The 19,961-nt window shown below is 32.5% G+C and overlaps 1 protein-coding gene across 4 annotated transcripts in view; it reads right to left on the bottom strand.

Moving 5' to 3' along the window:
• Positions 1-5,118: 5,118 nt before the first annotated feature.
• The window catches only part of TRPS1 (transcriptional repressor GATA binding 1), a 300,371-nt gene continuing 285,528 nt past the window's right edge, over positions 5,119-19,961 (bottom strand). For 2 of the 4 annotated variants that reach the window (XM_074201304.1, XM_074201303.1), the window contains exon 6: positions 5,119-17,507. In XM_074201304.1, the coding sequence (XP_074057405.1) occupies positions 16,446-17,507 (1,062 nt within the window). In that variant the 3' untranslated portion in view covers positions 5,119-16,445. The remainder of the gene's footprint in view (positions 17,508-19,961) is intronic. The other 2 variants (XM_074201301.1, XM_074201302.1) reach the window with 1 other exon arrangement.

Here is a 19,961-nt window from a genome sequence, read left to right on the forward strand (position 1 = left end):
AAACAAAGGGAGAAAATAGAAGAAATGTAGAATATCTCATCAGAAAAATAAGAAGAGATAATTTAAGAATTATTTGAAGATTCAAAAGTCATAAAAAGGGCCTAGACATCATATTTCAAAAGAAAAGAATGATTATTTAATGAAATAGAGGACTTTCAAGCATCTCTGATCAGAAAAAAGAGCTAAATAACAATTTGACACTCAAACAAAATTATAAGAAAAGCATGAACTTGAGCAAAAGGCAAATGTGAAAAGAGTAATCCTAGATTATTTACATTTCTATATGGGAATATGAAACATGTAATTGATCATAGAAGGAGTCTGAATAAACAGAGAATATGAGGGGTAAATTTATTATGTTGAGATGAAATCCAAAATCCAATGAGATGAAATCCAAAAAAAAAAAAAAAGAATTTTGAGACAGAGGAACACAATGGGAAAAGGAGGAAGGGAAAGTAGAATGGGTTAAATTTTCTTACACAAAAGAGGTGCACAAGGAAAAGTTTAAAGGGGAGGGGAAAATAGAATGGTAGCAGACAATGCTTAAACTTCACTCTTATGAGAACTAGGTTCAAAGAGGGAAAAGTATACATACAAACATGCACACACACACGCACACATTCCACACACACATATTCACACATTCAATTGATTATAGAAATCTATCTTACCCAGTAAGAAGATAAAAGGGGAAGGACATGTTAAAGGAGGCAATAGGTGAAAGCCTGGCATACTTGAGCAGCAACAGAATTTTTTAAAAAAAGAAAGAAGGATGGGATGGAGGAAAATGAGACAGAGGGAACAAGACAGTAAGTAATCCTTGCTCTAAGGTAAATAGGTAACATAAAGTTCAAAGTAAAAAATTAATCAGGAAAAATTAACAAATAAAAATAAGAACAAAAAAAGGACATAAAATGAGATGAACTAACCCAGAGAAAGGAAGTAAGACAGTAGAATCAAGTGGAAATCAGAATTCTATACAAAAGATACAATTGGGGTAGAAAGAAACACACAAAATCAAAATCTATTTTGCTTCATTTGAAGTAAAGAAGGAAGAATGGCGATCAAGATCTCAAGCTAAGCAAAAGTAAAAATGGACCTATATGAAAGAAATAATCAGGGGAACTACATTTTGCTAAAAAGGTACCATAAACAATGAAGCAATATTAAAATTTTTTACATAAAGTTTCTCAGATAAAGGTCTTATTTCTTGAATTTATAGGGAATTAGGGAAATTTATAAAGAGACATTATCCAATTTATAAATGGTCAAGGTTATGAAAAGACTATAGTCACATAAAAATATTCTAAATCATTATGAATTAGAGAAAGATAAATTGAAACAACTCTGAAGTACTATCTCATACACATTAGGAACGAAAAATGTTAGGAGACAGAAATAGATACATTAATGAATTGTTGATGGAGTAGTGAACTAGTCCAACCAAACTCTTCCTAAAGAACAATTAAACTGTCCATACCCTTTGATATGTATGATATTTCTTAGCAGCTCTTTTTGTGGTGGAAAAGATGGGAAATTTTTGGAATGTTCATCATTGGGGAAATGATTGAACAAGTTGTATTTTATTATGATGGAATACTATTGAGCTATAAGAAATGACAAGGGAGTATGGTTTCAAAAGAAAAATCTATTTACAAGTGCTAAATGAACTGACATAAGGTGAGGTGAGAACAGCTAGGATATAATTGTACACAGTAATAACAATGTTGTAATGATGATCAACCATGAAAGACTTTGCTACTTTGATCAGTACTATGATCTAAAAAAAATTGCACAAGACTCATGATGAAAAAATACTATCCACATCCAGGAAGAGAACTAAGGAACTCTTTGGCCAAATTGAAGTATAATTTTCTTGGTTTTTTTGTGATATGGTTAATATGCAAATATGCTTTGCAAGATTTCACATTAAAATTGATATATTGTTTGCTATCTTAGTGGGTGAGAGAAGGGTTGTAGGAAGGAGAAAATCTGGAACTTAAAATATAAAAGAGAGAAAAAGTTTAAAATAAATTTTTTTAAAGTAACAAATGAAAGCACAGCTGAGGTTAGACAGGAAATATAATTTCTTAATTAGGCTGATGAATTTGTGACTTCCTTTAGTAATATTTGATAAAGTTGGTTTTGGGAGCAGAGGAGACATATTATAATAGTTTTCCTGGATTGAAGATGAACAGGGTGAAAATGATGGAAAATCAAAACAGTAAAGGATGAAAAAGTGGAGAATGGGAGTTAATGAAGAGGCTAACTGTAGAGTCAAAGTTATGTAGAGAAGAAAGTGAGACAAAAATAGGACAGAGAAGACAGAGTAAAAAGACAAGCTCTGAGCTCTCCCTATATTAAAAACAGGAGTTCTTAGCTCTTCCAAACTTCTCTTCAAATAGTTGTAAAATAATGAATTCTGAAGCAGCAGAACCAACCAAAGCATAGGATGAAACAATTTTTAGTCCAAGACAACTCAGATGAAAGTAGAGCACAGTTCAGTGCAGATGCAAATCAACAAGGCAGTGTGTCTTGGGGGGTGACTAAATGGGTTACAGAATCTTCCAGAACTTTTAACCCACAGATGGTAAGAGGATGAGACAACTGTTCAGAAGGAGACTTTAGGGGTCCTTTCTTGGCACTGGCTATAGGAAGTACTCTATTGTAATACTCAAATACAGCTCATGGTTGCAGTGGGCAGGAGCACTAACCCACTACAGGGAAGTGGAAACTCTAGTCATGGTTTCAGGGTAGAAAAGAATGCTTGGTCACTCATAGATAAGAACACAGGTCAGGAAGGAAGTAACTATACCTTTCCTTAGAAAATATCACCTTGGAAGTACTTAGAAGTGATAGATTAGTTCTCTTTACAGTACCAGAAAAAAAAATCCAACAAACAAAAACAACCTGAAGCTTGAGGCAACTCACCCTCCATTCCAGGAACTTTAACAATAGACAACTTTAACATAGACATAAAAGTCAAGAAATAGACTGGAAAATGAACAAATAGACAAAATGCTAGTCCATAGAAAGACTCTCAGCAATAAAATAATGAAAGACAATTCCAAAGGACTTACAATGAAAAAAAAGTTATCTTCAGAGAAGGAACTGAAGGAGTCTAAATGAAGATTGAAACATATCTTTTAATTTCTATTCTTTAATCTTTGTTTTCTTTCACTTTATGACTAATGTGGAAAGATATTTTGTATGACTGCATATGTATAAACTATATAAAATTTCTTCCTTATCATTGAGAGGAATGTGGAGGGGAAAAGAGATCTTGCAACTAGATTTTTTTTTTTAATGTTAAAAATTGTTTTCAGGTGCAACTAGGTGACACAATGGAGTCAGGAGGACCTGAGTTCAATTCTGACTGGAGACAATAATTACCTAGCTGGTTGACCTTAGGCAAGTCACTTAACCGCATTGCTTAGTGCCCCCCAAAATTGTTTTTACATATAATTAGAAGTTATATAATTAGACTCAGGACCTCAGTTTTCTTGCCTATAAAATAAGGGGGGGTATATGAACTCATATTATAAGCATTTATATTATAATTTTGTCTCCAACTCTTAAAAATGATTAAACAAAAGAAAACAGACAAGTCACATAAGTACCTATGGTACTATTAGTGCCCATATTAACTCTGGAAAATAAATTTCCAATTTAAGAAATTGCTCTTCTAAACTTCTAAGCTCTTCTAAACTTTCATATAATTAGAAAGAAATAATTTTTTAAGGAAAAAGAATAGATTATAATAATAATAATAATAATAATAATAATAATAATAGTAATAATAAATCAAGAGACCAAAGGTAATGCATAGTAACAGTAATAATAAGAAGAAAAGATTCTAGATCAAGACTTCTGAACTCAAGAATTTCTTTGCAGAGCATTTTAATGGATATAGATCTATAGTTTAGAGCAGAGGTCCTAAGAGCTGAAGAATACAAGAAACTGTCAGTTATTAACACGGATATTTAAAATCTTGGAGGATAATCGGATGGGAAGAAACAATAAAGAAAACTATAAAATAAGTTCCAAAACATTAAAGTCTAGTCCCTACCATTGTAGACTTTATAATTTTTGACTGATAGAGATTGTCTTGATGGGGAAACATGCATGCAGCAAAAGGGGAGGAAAAGTACTTTATTTGGAAAATTTTTAAAGAATAAAATGGGAGATAAACCAGCAAAAAGAAACTGTGAATACTGTCTTAACAAAGAATGATATTGTTAAGTTTGGGTGAATTTTTTTAATTTAAGAAAAAAACTATTATTTATTAAGTTGCTGTCTCTGACCAAACATAAGCGCAGGGGTATCAGTCAGTTTGTAACAGAATGTATATATATATACATGCAATCCTATATATTGCATGTATTCTTGCATTTATATATGGATGGAGAGGCAGATAAATTGATGATCAACTTGCTAGCTAACTAGCTAAATAGACAGAAATAAGGCAACATCATATAATGAATACAGATCCAGTTTCACTGTCACGAAGATTTGTGTTCATGTTCTACTTCTGACATATACTGACTGTGTGATCTTGGGCAAGTCATTTAACTATCAGTTTTCTAGGCAATGATATAGCTTAAGAGATTCTCATTTGGATTAGAAAGCAAAATTTTTTCACTGAAGTTTCCTTTATCAATTAAACCACAGGTATAGATAAAAAATTAGATATCATTAATTAGGCAGAACAATAGATAAATATTTAATTGCTTACATAATTAGAAGAGATTCCAATTTTTGTATTTCCAATTTTTTTCACACTGAAGTTTTGTGTGGCCTAAGTATTGTATTAGTAAATTTGTTTTAAATGAAGTATCATGTCCTAGTCGATAGAGGAATAGATTTTGAGTCTAGGAAGAGTTGGGATTAAGGTATATCTTGAACTTTTCCAATTGTGTGAGCCTAAAAAAATCATCTCATCCATGTGAACCTTTGTTTCATCATTTTATAAAGAGAATTATGTGATACAGAATACAAAGCATTTTGTAAAAGTTACGATCAAAATTATATAAATGTCAGTTATAATTAAAGCATTTGAATCATGGTGGGCTTTATTTAAATCTAGTATACTTAAATTACTAAATGATTTTTAAATAAAGATAAATTCATCTTATTTGCTATAAATAAAAATCTTGATTTCATTTCCATAACCCTAATACATAGTACAATAATGTTGTGCATTAATGCAGTGTCCTTAAATACTCACTCTTATCAATTTAACTATTATGTCAAAAAACTGATGTTTTAAACATATTATTAATAAAAAAAAATCTACTTTGTACATTTATACCACACACGAGTCCCCAAAATTAGAGTAAGCAGTTTTCAAGTTACAAGAATTGTTAGAAATGCCCTTTTAAAGTGTATCATTTTTATTTTGGTATCTTAATATAATATTTTAAATTTGAATTTAAATTTTAAACTTCTGTATACTATAAGATATTAGATGTCATCCCTATTATCCCCACTTTCTTTCTTGAAGTTGCAAAAAAATTTTAAGATAAACTGATGTTTTGGGATGAACATCGAACTTGGAATTAAGAGTAACTGAGTTCAAATCTCAGTTCTACTGCTTGCTACCTGTGTGATGTATGCAGGTATGACTCAGGACCTCAATTTTCTTGCCTATAAAATAAGGGAGGTAGAACAGATGAACTCATTTTATAGGTATTTATATTATAATTTTTGTCTCCAACTCTTAAAAATGATTAAACAAAAAAAAAACAGGACAAGTCACAAAAGTACCTATGGTACTATTAGTGCCCATTTTAACTCTGGAAAATAAATTTCCAATTTAAGAAATTGCTTTTCTAAACTTCTTTTCTGGTACCTCATAATAGCTTGAAGGTAATCCTGAGTTCTTGAAAGTAATGGGAGACCAAACTCTTGACAGATTCTTCCCAGTGAGAAAGTGAAAAATGGCCCCTATGATGGGCAAGGAACAGTGTGGTAAATATTAGATATCCTCATATTGTCTGAAGGGAAATGGCTTTTTTGTCCCAGAAACTTAATGAGACTGTTTATTAAATTTAAAACAAAATTATAATTTGTATTGGTGACTAGATTACCCACAGGAATGAAATTTTACATCCCTAAAGTGTTTACCAATGATTTGAAATTATGGATCTCTGTTACTTGTAGAGAATTTAAATGATTTATCAAAACATGCAACTACATTGATCTCCTTGACTTAAAAAAAAGCTTTACTTTTACATTTTAACTATTGAAGAGGTATTATTTGGGATATTTGAGCTCAAGAATGTAGGAACCTTGATGTAGAAATAAATGTGAGCCCTTTCTCTAGTTCAAGTCCTAATTTCATAAATAAGGAAACTAGGGGCTAGATAGGCACTTGCCCAAGGTACCTTAAGCAGTAAATGGCTGAACTGAAACTCAAAAATAATGCCTCAGATTCCAAATCCAAGAGATTTCTTCATTAAGGGGTCAGGAAAATCATAAGAAAAAAGATTGGTAGATCTGAAGTCATAGACTGTTTTTCTGAAGATATAAATTTAATTAAATTCTTTGTTTCACTGAAACATATAACTGCATTTCAAAATCTTGTTACACTAGGGAAACCTCTACTTGCTACTCTACTTGATACTAAAGGCTATCTTTTTTTTTTTATAAAGAAAAGCATTATATCTATGTTCTCCCAATTCCATCTTAATTTGATTTGCTGTTTGGGTAAATAAAGATTTTTTTCACATTGATTTTGTTTAAAGTGAACTGTACCTATTACAATAATGACAGATGTCAATTTGGAAGTCATCTAAATTTGAATTTATAGTCTAATCACAAAAATAAATCTCTGTGACTTTCCTAAGCACATTGTTTACCAAAGAGATTCTGGAAGATTAGTTTTTAACCCTAAGTAAATATCTATTTATCTATTTTTAAATAAGTGTCTAGAGGAAAATAAAAGCAAATTAATTTAAAAATAATTCCCATTGTTTTAGAAATCCTTTCACTCTGACATGTTTGCTATTAATTAATCAATAGAAAGGAGAAATGCCACTCTCATTAAGCCTTTCAATCATGTTCAACATTTTCCTTTATTAGTATAAGATAGAGATTTTGATACTTTAATTATAACAAAAGAATTCTTTCTCTGGAGTGTTGTGAGGGAACAATTTAGAAATTCCTAAAAATGTTTCAGTTCTCTATTCTCAGACAACTTTCATCTTTTCCCACCTGAAGCCTTACATCTTCCAGTGTAGTTGAAAGTCTTGACTTTGTCTTTGACTTAATTTTTCTTCCAGGGCAAGATTTTTCTAAAGTATATGGTATAGATACTTTATGAGTTATTAATACCATGAGGGTAGAAATAAAGTTGAAACTAAACTTTATGTCTCATCAAGGTCACCCATTGGAGAGTTAACATAAAAAGAAAAGGAAAAACCATTTATTGAACTGAATTGAATTAGTGGTCATTTATTTAGGAGTCAATAGGGGTTGATGGACATTAAGCATGGCATCTTGTTGTAAACCATGAGAATTTCATTTTTTTTCCCATCTGAATGGCATTTTTTTTTAGTTTTTGCAAGGCAATGGGGTTAAGTGACTTGCCCAAGGTCACACAGCTAGATAATTATTAAGTGTCTGAGGCTGGACTTAAACCCAGGTTCTCTTCACTCCAGGGCCAGTGCTCTATCCAATACACCACCTAGCTGCCCCTTGAATAGTGCTTTTTGAAAAATCTTTTACAAGAGACAAAATGGAATATCATTTTTAGGCGGTCTAGGAAACACTTTTGCTACATGAGGACAATAGGGAAGAGAAGTCAAATATATTTGGAAAGACAGAGGGGATTCTGGGGAGCTGACTGCCATAAAGGAGTTTAGGGAAAATAATTTCAAAGATGAAATATTTTATTAAAAGTTTGAACAGAACACTATTTAATAATATTAGGCAAAGTTATATTTCTTCTATGTCCACTTTGGTACACTTGCAGAATGAAGGAAGAGTGAATACTTGCTGATTGAATAAATGATTGGCAGAACCATTTTTAAAGGAAGTATGAATTTAATTAAAATATATATCTTATTCTATTTGCTAATTTTTTAGAATCATTTTGTTGGAAGTTAATTATTTATTGCTATTTTTTCCAGTCTGACAAAAAGACCATGTAAAAAGTTATTTCTTTGAATAATGATAGCTAATATTTATAGTGACATGTGCCAGATACTGTGCTGTGATAAAATTATGTTATTAATGTAATTTTCTATTAATGTTACTAAAATTGTATTCTATAGTAATATTGTTATTATATTATTAATGTACCTGGCAATATATTATGTATTTTATAATTTCTCATTTGATCCTCACAACAAATCTGGAAAATCAGTGTTGTTATTTTTCCCATTTAACAGATGAGAAAAATGAGGCAGAGATTAAGTAATTTTTATAGGCTTATATAATTAGTAAATGTTTGAGATAAAATATGAACTCAAGTCTTGCTGACATCAGGTACCAAGCACTAATCACAGTACCACTCAGTTGCCCTCCCAAGAAGTTGCCTTTCAAAAGTTTATAAAATGATAGAACATTTTTTCTTAGCATCTTAGATACAAAAAAAATGGCACATACTCTATAAATCAGTAAATTTCTTTTTTTTCTTTACAAGGCAATGGGGTTAAGTAACTTATGCAAGATCACACAGCTAGGTAATTAAGTGTCTGAGGTCAGATTTGAACTCAGGTTCTCCGGACTCCAGGGTCAGTGCTCTATTCACTGCACCACTTAGCCGCTCCTAGGATGAGTAAATTTCAAAGACCTTTTCTGTTTTATGAAATATAATGAAGCTGTTTAGTAGGGTTTTTAAATTAGTGATTGTGGAAGGTTAGCATCTTGATGATCAGCACTTGTCTTGGAGGAAGACACTAAAGAAGCTTAATAGATGTTTGCAGTTACTGCACCATCTTGGGAAACATTTGCCATCAGTTTTTCCAATTCCAATATGAGAAATTATATTCTGCTATTGTCATGCCTCTAATGGTGTTTAGTATGTTCTTTTTCTATAAGCATCTGCTATCAAATAGTCTTTTGTGTTTCCTCTGAAACAATGGTTCTCAAACTTTTTGGTGTCAGGACTCCTTTATACCCTTAAAAATTGACAGTTCCAAAGAGCTTTTGTTTATGTGGGGCATAATTAGTAAAACATACCAAATTAGAAATTAGAACATAATTTAAAAATATCTTAATTAATTTTAAATTAATACTAATAAACTCATTACTTGTTAATATGACTTTAAAAAAGAATAACTACATTTTCCAAAACAAAATAGTGTGCTATATATTTTTGTAAATAACATTGACTTGATAGAAGGCAGCTGAATTTTTCATACATACCTCTGCCTTCAGTCTATTATGATTTGTTACTGAAGGAAATGATGCTCCTTTGAGTATATTGTTTTGGAACTAGATGTTTAGAAAATGAATAGAGACTCTCATGTACAACTCATTTTATATATATATAATGACAGTAATATAGGATCATAGACAATTTAAGTACTTTATTGGCAAGTACTTAGAAATTAAAATAACTAGTTTTAAATATAAATTTTATTTCCTTCTAAGAAATTATGTGATTTATAGTAAAAAAAACAGTTTTTAATAATTTTAAATCCTCTTTATTTCTTTCTTCCCTCCAGGCATTTTTGTGTAATCTGGGTGGGAAAGAAAAAATATCATTTGTCACTCCTTTGATTACCTTTATGGACTTAAGAGTTTCATCTTCTGGTATGAGGATAGTAATTTGAATATGTCACACTGTTTTTTTTTTTCCTTCATTGGGGGAAGAGAGAAGTGGAGAAAGTACAATTACAGGAAAGAATAAAAGCACAAAGGAAATTGCATAAAAATGTATAGTATTGTTCATATTTATTTTCCTTTCAAAGTTTTGTTTTGAAGCATCATTGCTCTAGGAACAAGATCAAATAGCACTTATCCAGAAATTCATTGCTTTAGTGCTTATTGGCACAATCAGAGGTACACTGACCTCTGAAACAAATACACAATGGAGTCTTACCATATTGTCCTCTGGTCAGCCTACCCAGGGAAGAAACATAGTTTTCTATAGTTTCATTTCTGCAATTGAAGAGGAGGAAAGGAAACAAGGAGGTGGTAAATATGAGGCAGCAATGTGAAGATCTGAGTGCTAGCTCATTCTTCCTTCCCCTACCCTAAACAAATAGCATCAACAGTCCTGTTCTTTTAGATGCCTTCCTCACTCTCCCCACTGGTAAAAATTCACAAGATCTTTTGAGAATCAAATAAAATACTATTTGTAAATGCTTAGCACAATAACTAAGCTGTGGCACTTAATAGGCAACTAATAAATGCCTGTTCCCTCCCTTACTAAAATGTGTTTCTTAACAGAAAATTTAATTTTACTGAAAATAACTCATTCTAAATATTATTTTAAAATTAATTTCTTAGCTAGATCATTCTGCTTCTAGTTGTGAAACCCATGTCATTATGGATTCTCATATTTCCTTACTGTTTTCTCCAATCTTATTTAGAACTTTAGTATTCTTATGACTATATTAATTTGAATTCTTAAAATTGGTCTCCTAAGTTTTAAGGAAGTTTACCTTGCCATATATCTTCCTGAGATTGTAATCTCATCAAAGGCAGGTGATTTGACTCCATTTTTGTACATTTTTCTTTTACTATTCACTGACTAGAGTTATTAAATATAATATTGACTAAAGAAATGAAATTCATTTCTCTTGGATTTCTAGATGAAAAAATTCTGTACCGAAACAGAGAGGTCAAGCAATTTAAAAACTATCGAATCCTCCATACCAGATCTCTCCAGGCCTTCCTCTCTTCTTTTTCTGAAGCTATATGGATGTGTGTATCTTTATAAACCATACCAAAGCCATTATTTATAACTGGTGGTAAAACTTTATTATTCAAGTTTAGATGTAACAGACATCTTTGCTGCCTGAAGATTGTTTGCATAAGAAATACACCAAGAACATGTTGTGAGTAGAAATGAACATGCACTATGAAAACCAAAATAAAATAAAATAAAATAAAATAAAATAAAAATAAAATAAAAAATTCCATGTGTTGTAAGGACAGAACAATAATAGCCAACATTCTAAAGTTCAAATCAGGACTACAAATTGAATTTTTTTTTCTTAGCAACATGAAATCATTCCATATGAAAGACATTTCTGCTGGTGAATATTGCTGCAAGGTAAATTTACATTGGCATTTTGAGATGTTTCCCACCCCACCCCACCCCCAATCCCACCCAATCATCTATGTTGTTGTCAAAACAGTTCATTTAAAGCAATTTGGCATAGTATTACTATCAGTGTTAGTTGCCTTGTTGGTAGCCATTAAAACTATGATTTTTTTAATCAGCCTTGTAATAATTTTTGCCTTTCCACAGTCTTCACCATAGACTGTATAGTGAGAATATTTACAGCTCATCTACAAAAGAAAAAAAGCAAAGACAAAAATAAAACAACAATTCTAACCTTTTCTGGTCCTTGGAACTAAGGGTTTAAACAAGCTCCTTAGCTAGATAATACTACTTGGCACTTGTGCTGTGTCTTGCAGCCAAGGACCTCAAAGTGCTTTCCAAATAAGTACTACATTATTACTATTATTAATAATGTATTTTTATTTATTTATTTTTACCATTGTTCAGTGGAGGAACCTGAGGCACAAAGAGGTTGTGAGTGACTTGCTGTAGGTCATATAATAGAGCTGGAGTGAAGGGGATGAGGGAGAAGAAGTAAAGTCACAATCTAGACTTTTGGATGATGAAAGAACATTTTCTCCAGAGAATATTAAAAAAATCCCATAATAAAATGATTTTTTTCTTATCTCTAGGAGTAGGATACAACAAAAGGCAACTCTCTTCTAGAGTGCAACCCATGATTATATGTAATCCAGCTGTCATATGTTGAATTTCCCATTTCTTCTATGTTCAACTGAACAGAATTCTGCCCTAACAGTTGCCATGACTCTTTATGAATATTTATGCAACTTTCCCTGGATGATTTCTCAATACTATGATTGGTATCAGGATCATAAGTATCAAGTATCCATGAAATAGCAATGAAAAACCAAGTTAGGTCCTTTTGAAGGAAGGAATCATAACTTCTTCTCTAGTCAAAGTATTCATTGGGAAAAATAACACTGGACTTCCAAAGAATTCATACTGTATTTTTTCAATCTTTCCTCATGCACAGTTGCATAATTGTACCTACCTTTTATTAACATATTAGCATAATGTTCAGGTTGAGTTTTAGTTAGTGTTCTCATCTGATCCATGGCAGTCAGCAAGTTTTTGCCCATCTTACTGACCAAAGACATCTTTAGTTTTCAATGGGGACTTCAATGATAGGTAGAAATTGCTGTATAAAATCTTTAAGCCAAAGGTTGGGTTATAAGATACAAATGACCAGCAGCCCTGCTTTGTCATTCCAACTTTCATGGTCCCCAAAGTTGGTAAACATCTCACCTCCCAGAAGTAATTTAATGGTCACTGACTTAGCAGGCAAGCAGTTCAGAGGTCTCAAGACAGGTTACCTTGTGATACTTTGCAGCCACACAGCAAGAGGCTAATAATTCCTTTATTTTATAGCAGTATTGATAATCTTCAATTAACTAAGAAAAATGTATTTTCCTCAGGCATTTAAAATATATACATATTTAATATTTTTGGAGCTGTAATTGCATTGGATCATAATAGATTATGTGCAGATGTGCAATCATTAACATAATGTGCTACCACAGGCTTCAACAAAGAGCTGTTAAGAGTAATATTTTTTTCCTTTTCATTAATATTAACTTAGAAAAGAATCCCCATGCTTGTTTTCTAAAATCTACCTTCACTAAAAGAGAACAGTTGAGAACAAAACATCACTATCTTAAGAGAAGAATTTTTAGAACATCTCAATATGTCATGTAGAGAAGATTGGGCACACTATATTTCCCTCATTTGTATTACATAGTGATCATGTTAACATGTAGAGTGCTATCCTTTTCTTGGACACTTACAGGCGCGTATCTCTCAAAACTCAATCTTCATAGGTGTGCTGGCTGTAAACTGTTTTTCCATCCCAAGCAACAGTCAAAGTGTGGGTTTATGAATGCTATAGAGGAAGATAAAAAGGAGGACAAAGGGAGAGGGAGAGGTACTGAACTGGTCCATGTCAGGTTTGAAAAGAATCATTGTTTAGGATATGCACAGGTATTGAATGTTCAGGACACACTAAAAAAAGGTACTCTGCATAGGAATGTCCTTTGCCAATGGGGCAAAATCTCTAAAGGAGCACCTTGGCATATTATGAAGAAGGTCCTGTTGGACAGTAATCCAGGGTGAGTTTATTCTGAAAGCTAAAAACAAAGAAACAAAAACTCACCACTCTTTATCTTACTGCTTCTTAATAGAAGGAACAAAGAGGCAGTCTAGATTTTGACAAGAAAAGGACAAAAGGGGTAATTTTAGTGTCACTTTATATGCAAATTTTTTTTAAAAATTGAAAAAAATCCTTTTCAATATTCTATCCATCCCCTAAAAGCAACAACAAGAATGAATGAGATGTGTGAAACAGGATTCATCAAGACAATGCTAAGAGGAATACAGAAAGTAGACTGAAGATAAATATACCCAAAAATATTATTTTAAAAAATATCTTCCATGGGCTAGTCATAGCTACTATTATCAGTTGGGAAGGAGGAAAAAGGGATGGCAAGGAAGGCATGCGTACCTTTATGGAACAATCCATTTGTATCTAACACATTAAAGAAATTATTTCAGGAGTAGTTCCATCCAAGTGAAAATGTTTTATTTGTAATACTGCCCCAGTGAGTGAAAACATCTGGTATTGAGCTGAGTGTGAACTGTCCGCACACACACTGTTGCTTGTAGTCTACTCAAATTAGGCACTAATTTTTGTTTTCTTTAAAAAACTTTTAATCAATTTTTGTTTGTTGGTTAGCAGTGGAACCTCTCCTCTAGTACCCCACAAATTCTGTCAGTGTAGTTTTGAGATATGGGTATCAACAGTCTATCAGAAATAAAGTATTATGCCATCATTTGAATGTAAGCGCTAATTATGCCACTTCTTTCATTTATGAGAATATTAGAGTTACGCGAGATGTAAGTGAGATCAGAATAGGACCCTTCACAATGAAACTCAAGCAGAGGACTTAGTCCTGATTTTTTTGAACATATGAGAAATGCAAAGATGAAAATGACAATGTAATATTGAAAAGACATTTTAAATCCATTCACTGCAACATTCATGAACCAATTGAGCAATCTTGGCCATCCAACTTGAAGAGATTAAGACCCTGCACTGTGAAAAAAGAAAGGAACCCAAACAAAATGAAAAAAAAGCAACTGCATAATATTGTAAAAATGGAACGCGATGCTACTACAGAATGCAATAAAAACATGGGTGCCGAGTAGTCCAATGGCACTTATCAAAATAATTTCTGAAATGTTTCATTTGAAACAGACAAAGCAATAAAAAGAGAATATATGTTTATCATTTTAAGCATAACAATGTGAGTTAAGAGCTTAAGAATTAAAAAAAAAGTACTTGGAATGAATAGTGCTACCCTTTTTTTTCCTAAGTAGGCATAAAAATATTTTCATTTCCTTCTTATTTTCCATACCATGATATCAAGAAATTTCATTCATTTCATGTTACCGTTTACAACTTTAATGCACACACACACACAAAAAGAAGATATCTACTGCAATAGAAAGAGTTGCTTCATTACCTTGTTTGCTACATTTGCAAATGTAAACAGCGAGGCAGAGCCAGAACTGACTCTAATGCATGATGGAATATCTTTGTTGCATACGTACACTGTAGAAAATAATTATTCAATATGTCAGGCACCATTATTTGAAATGTAATACATTAATATTTACTAGAAAAATAAGTTTTTTTTCTATTTGTTCTCCCAACTTCTTTAATGAAATAAGTTAATCTGACAGTGCATCCAGTAGCTTGTAATATCTTCTACATCTCCGTGGCAAAATAATAATAACAACAATAATAATAAACTACTGGTTGGGACAATATAATGCAAATTATTAAAGTCAGTCCTTGTACATCCTTGTAGCAAGCATTGAGGATCGTCTAACAGCACCTTTAACCAATTATTTAATGTTCAGTTATTGAGCCCTATTTCCCTGAGCAGTTATGCTGAGGAGCTTTCCCTTCATGGATAGTTTTACAAAGCCTTAAGTATTAAAAGTACTACGAGGACATACTTCTAAGAATTCTATTTAATGCTATTTAGCTAAACCTGGAAGAAGTCTACTGAAGGGATTGACCAGTACATATACCAACTGTCAGTCTGTGGTAAAAGTAACCTTAGACTCTGCCTGACCACAAAGTTTTGAAAGTATACTTAACCAGAAAAAATAAATAAATACAGCAGGTTACCCTGTGGAGATAATGTTCTCTATAAATCAAGCCCATGATCTGATTTTATTATTCATCTGGCTGCTTGAACTGAAGGGATTCCTTTCGTTATATTGTGCCAGGTGAGCTTAGTGACCAAGTAGTGTCTGAGAAAAGAACTGGTTCTTCACCAGAGAAAAGAAGGGTCAAGGTGAAATCACTATGTAAGCTTTAAGGACAGCGTTGAGAACAATGCATACACCTGAGCCCAAACTAAATGACTGTTGGGCATTTGGACATAGCTAATGGACAGAAATATTATAGAAAGGATGAGCTAAAGACATTTTGCTGACATCCCCATTTTTTCTTTGCTGCTTTGTGTCACCACAATCCTAACCCCAACTTGCATTTCTATGTTCAAATAAGCAAATTTGCCAATGAGGGCAGTTAGGGCACTTGTCTACTGTTCAATTTTTCCTGTTCCTTTAGCTGCCCTGAAGACAGTAAGAGATTTGAGAATCTCTTTCATCCCCCTTTCATGAGTAGGATTTCATATAATCATTAAAAAAATTAGGCCACTATTTCTGAGTTTCTCAACAAATAATCAGGACAGTCCCTTATTACATCATCATTTTATATATACATATATATGTATGTATTCACATACATTGCATACATGTATATAGCTATTTCTTGCTCATTCTGAGCAACCAGAATAACTGAAGTCTAGAGGTATTTCTCAGGGATATGTCATGGTACATTTTATCCAAGATTGTTTTTATCAGGTTCCAAATGTTAATTGCTACCATCTTCCTTTCCCATTGACCACTATTCAATTCACTTTTGAATCTTGGTAACCCACACATCAAAAAAAAAAACAAAAAAGAGGAAAAAAGGTAAATAATAAGGGATTTTATACTGGATAAGGTAGGCTCTATGAAGTGTTTTTATAGGTCTTCATAAGACATTACAAGCTATTGAATTCCCATCAAGAAAACCTATTTCTATTTAATTGTGCTAAGTGCTAAGGTTTTACTCTTTAGGTTTTCCATTTTTTTCGGCTTGTGCATTGTTCCTATGTAGGCCCCTCTGGATGTGAGTGGTGAAGTCATACTTGTCCGTGCAAAGATGCTGGCATATGCTGCACTGGAAAGGTCCACTGTCACCATGGCAACTCATATGTAAAGCATACATCACTTCATCCAGAAAGACAATGCCACAGTGCACACATTTTGTTGAAAGTTCATCTTGAGTACTTCTATCAACTTTCTCTGTTTTTATTACATTCAAGGGACCTTCATTTTTTACATTTGATGGAGCCTTAGTTTTTTCCTTGGAGGCACCATTTGCAGTTGGCCCAGGTCTGGAATGCTTGATCGCCAAATCTAGAGGAATGTCATTGTCTGATCCAACAGCTGAAAAATGAGGAGGCAGATTAAAGGTGGGATAAGGCACATAGTTTTGGCAAGGGTTTGGTAGGCCAGGCACATGACTCAAGTAGTGCGGATTCCCAGGAACTGACAGCTTATATTTACTCCAGAATCTCAGCCAATCTGCTTCACTCTGGAAGTCATTGTGTACAAATGGAAGTCCAAAAAGTGGGTACTGGTACTTTTCAATAGGGCTTCCTGGTGGCGAATAATTTGGGTGTTTCGCAGGTCTCATATATTTTTCTATTGGACTGCCTCTCTCCGAGCTTCCTTTTCCTTCTGATACTGATGAACTATTTCCTGGGTCTCCAGTACTTTCCTGAGGACTTTTTATCTGAATGTGCAAAGGTTGCATCCTTTTGTGAATATCCAGAGTTTGGCTGACCAATATTGGCTGCTGAGCAGAATGGCTTTTAGTCAATGAACCCTGGGCCTCATATTTACTCAGGCTGGGGAGCTGAATTTCTCTCTGGTGACCTTCAGTTAAATGATCCTCTGACCTCCTCTCTAATGGGCTTCCATTGACTTGCTCCTCACCACTACCCCTCTGCTGTTTGTTTAGCTGCTCAGCCTGAAGTGCCTCTGGGTTAAGGCGCTTTCTCGTCCGTCTCCTAATGATCTGTTCACCGTTGTTCTGCTTGATGATGTTTAAAGGTCTGGGAGTCTGCATAGAACACATGTGTAATACACAAAGGAAAAAAATACATTAAAATTTTCATACAAATTTTCATACAAATATAAACTATACATGGGTAAAGAACAATGGTGATGGTGAAAAAGACTTACCAACTTGTCTTACTTTGACCAAAGTAGAAATGATTTTTAAAGAAAGGACACTGAGATGAACTCATAACCTAATTAAAATGTCCAAAATTGCTGAATGAAATGATAAATTATCAGTTTATTTATGAATTAAATAGTTTTTTGTCAGACTGTCATTTAGTAATTAAAAAAGCTAAGTAGGAAATTACTTAAAAATAAATGATAATTTGGTGAATATTTCTCATCTTCCATTTTAGGTTGAGACATGGGAAATTAGGTGATTATTTTTGAAACTGCTGGTAAAATATTTGGTACCCACATATTGAAATAATTTTAGAATCTAAATGAGAAAAATCTTAATAATATGTGAACAATAAAACCAAATGTTAGCTGGGTAAGAAAATGAAATATTTCTATAGGGGTTCAAAGCAATTTGGTGTTTTTGTTTTAGACCACCTGGAGGTCCAACATATCTCTTTTTTACTTTTCTTTCTATGCAATTTAACATTTTTACATGATTATTTTAGTGACCTTAAATATTTTTTTTTAGGTTTTTGCAAGGCAAATGGGGTTAAGTGGCTTGCCCAAGGCCACACAGCTAGGTAATTATTAAGTGTCTGAGGTCAGATTTGAACTCAGGTCCTCCTGACTCCAGGCCGGTGCTCTATCCACTGCGCCACCTAGCTGCCCCGAAATGTTTATTTTCTATGGCAGTTCTAACTAAAAGGAAAATCAGATGCAAAAATTAGAAGTCAGATATAAAAAATCAATTCAGTATCAAAGTTTAAGATAGCATGGCTATATCAGGAAGACCAACATTAAGTAAGCTATGAAATGGGGATTTTGAATCATTGATAAGAATATTATCATAGCTGTTATACATTCAAGCATAAAGAAATAAAATGATTATTTTGAAGTCATCATTACCATTATCCAAGTGATATTATTGTTAAGAAATCAGTTCAATAAACATTTATTAAGCCCCTAATATATGGAATGGCTCATATGACTTTCATTTCTGTGATTTCATTTTATTATCACAGTATTCTCAAAAGTTAAATAATGTTAGAAAGCTTTCCCATTTTAGCACGTGGCAAAATAAGGCCAAGAGAAATTAAATTAAGATCATCCTGTGGGTACAAAAATAAAAGAATTTGCTAGATTCTCAAATTAGACTCTTTGAAGTAGATTATTACTAGCATGGATATTCTATATGGTATAAAGTTGCCAACATAGACATCAATGAATAAATTAATGAAAATAACTTGATTTAATTCATTGTGGACTTGCTCAAAATATCTGCTCTTCCTCTATATTTAATTCTATCCCCTAGTTCACAAATTGTATGATTGGTATTTATGTACACTTTCAGCATGTGTTCAGGTTATGTGAACAGAGGATGAAAATGCAATCGATTTTCTGCATATAGGAGGAACTCAATCTGAAGTTAAGAAGTTACCCTAATCTGTCCTACACTGAGAATATAAGTGCAAATTCAAAAATTTTTTTAAAAAGAGAAACTCCAATCTTGGGTCACCCTGGGAAACAATTTCAAATAAAGAGTTTTAAATTTTCTTTCAGAAAGATTATAGAGATCAAATATTCATTGTCTATCACTAAAAATGCTACATCTTATTTTAAGTTTTTTTTAAATGAAACAAAAGGAAAAGAAGGCACTTTTGAAGTATTTCCACGGATGTTACAAAAGTTTCTTGCAAGAAAAGGGAACTTTGTAACCATACTCTAGGTTTTCATAAAAAAAAAAACTTTGAGAGCATTTAGTACAACTTTTCTTATTTTACTTATGAGAAAACATCTAGGGAGGTTAGGGAACTTTTCCAAAAGCAGAGTGACTGGCACATGGTGGGCATTTAATAAATGTTTATTGATTGTCTGATATTTATTTAAAGCAATATGAAGACATTTAAGACAATAAAGTTATAAAATGAAAACTCTACTTCCCTTATTTAATTAGGGTACATTTAATAATGTAATGGAAATTTTGTAATATTGTTATCTAATTATCTTTCATCCTTAATCTTTTCCTTACATTCCTTCCAAGGTCTAGTATTACCTGAAAATATTATCACGGTAATTTCTACACCATTAGTGCACTTTACTGGTATTTTATTCTTTTAAAATATTTCTCCCCATTGACTGGTATGGACAATGGTTCTCTCAATAACCAATCCTGTGACTAAAAATTTTTCTCCTAAATGTTTCTGTTGTCTTTTACAACTTCTTGGTCACTCTCTAATATTTTCTCATGACTTTGGTATAGGTTTTAGATTTTTTCCTCCATTAAATCTCCTACCCTTATCATTGATGGTGATGGACATATGCCCTGATAATGTAT

The sequence above is a fragment of the Macrotis lagotis genome, chromosome X (genome assembly GCF_037893015.1).
Source record: "Macrotis lagotis isolate mMagLag1 chromosome X, bilby.v1.9.chrom.fasta, whole genome shotgun sequence".
Taxonomy (NCBI): Eukaryota; Metazoa; Chordata; class Mammalia; order Peramelemorphia; family Peramelidae; genus Macrotis; species Macrotis lagotis.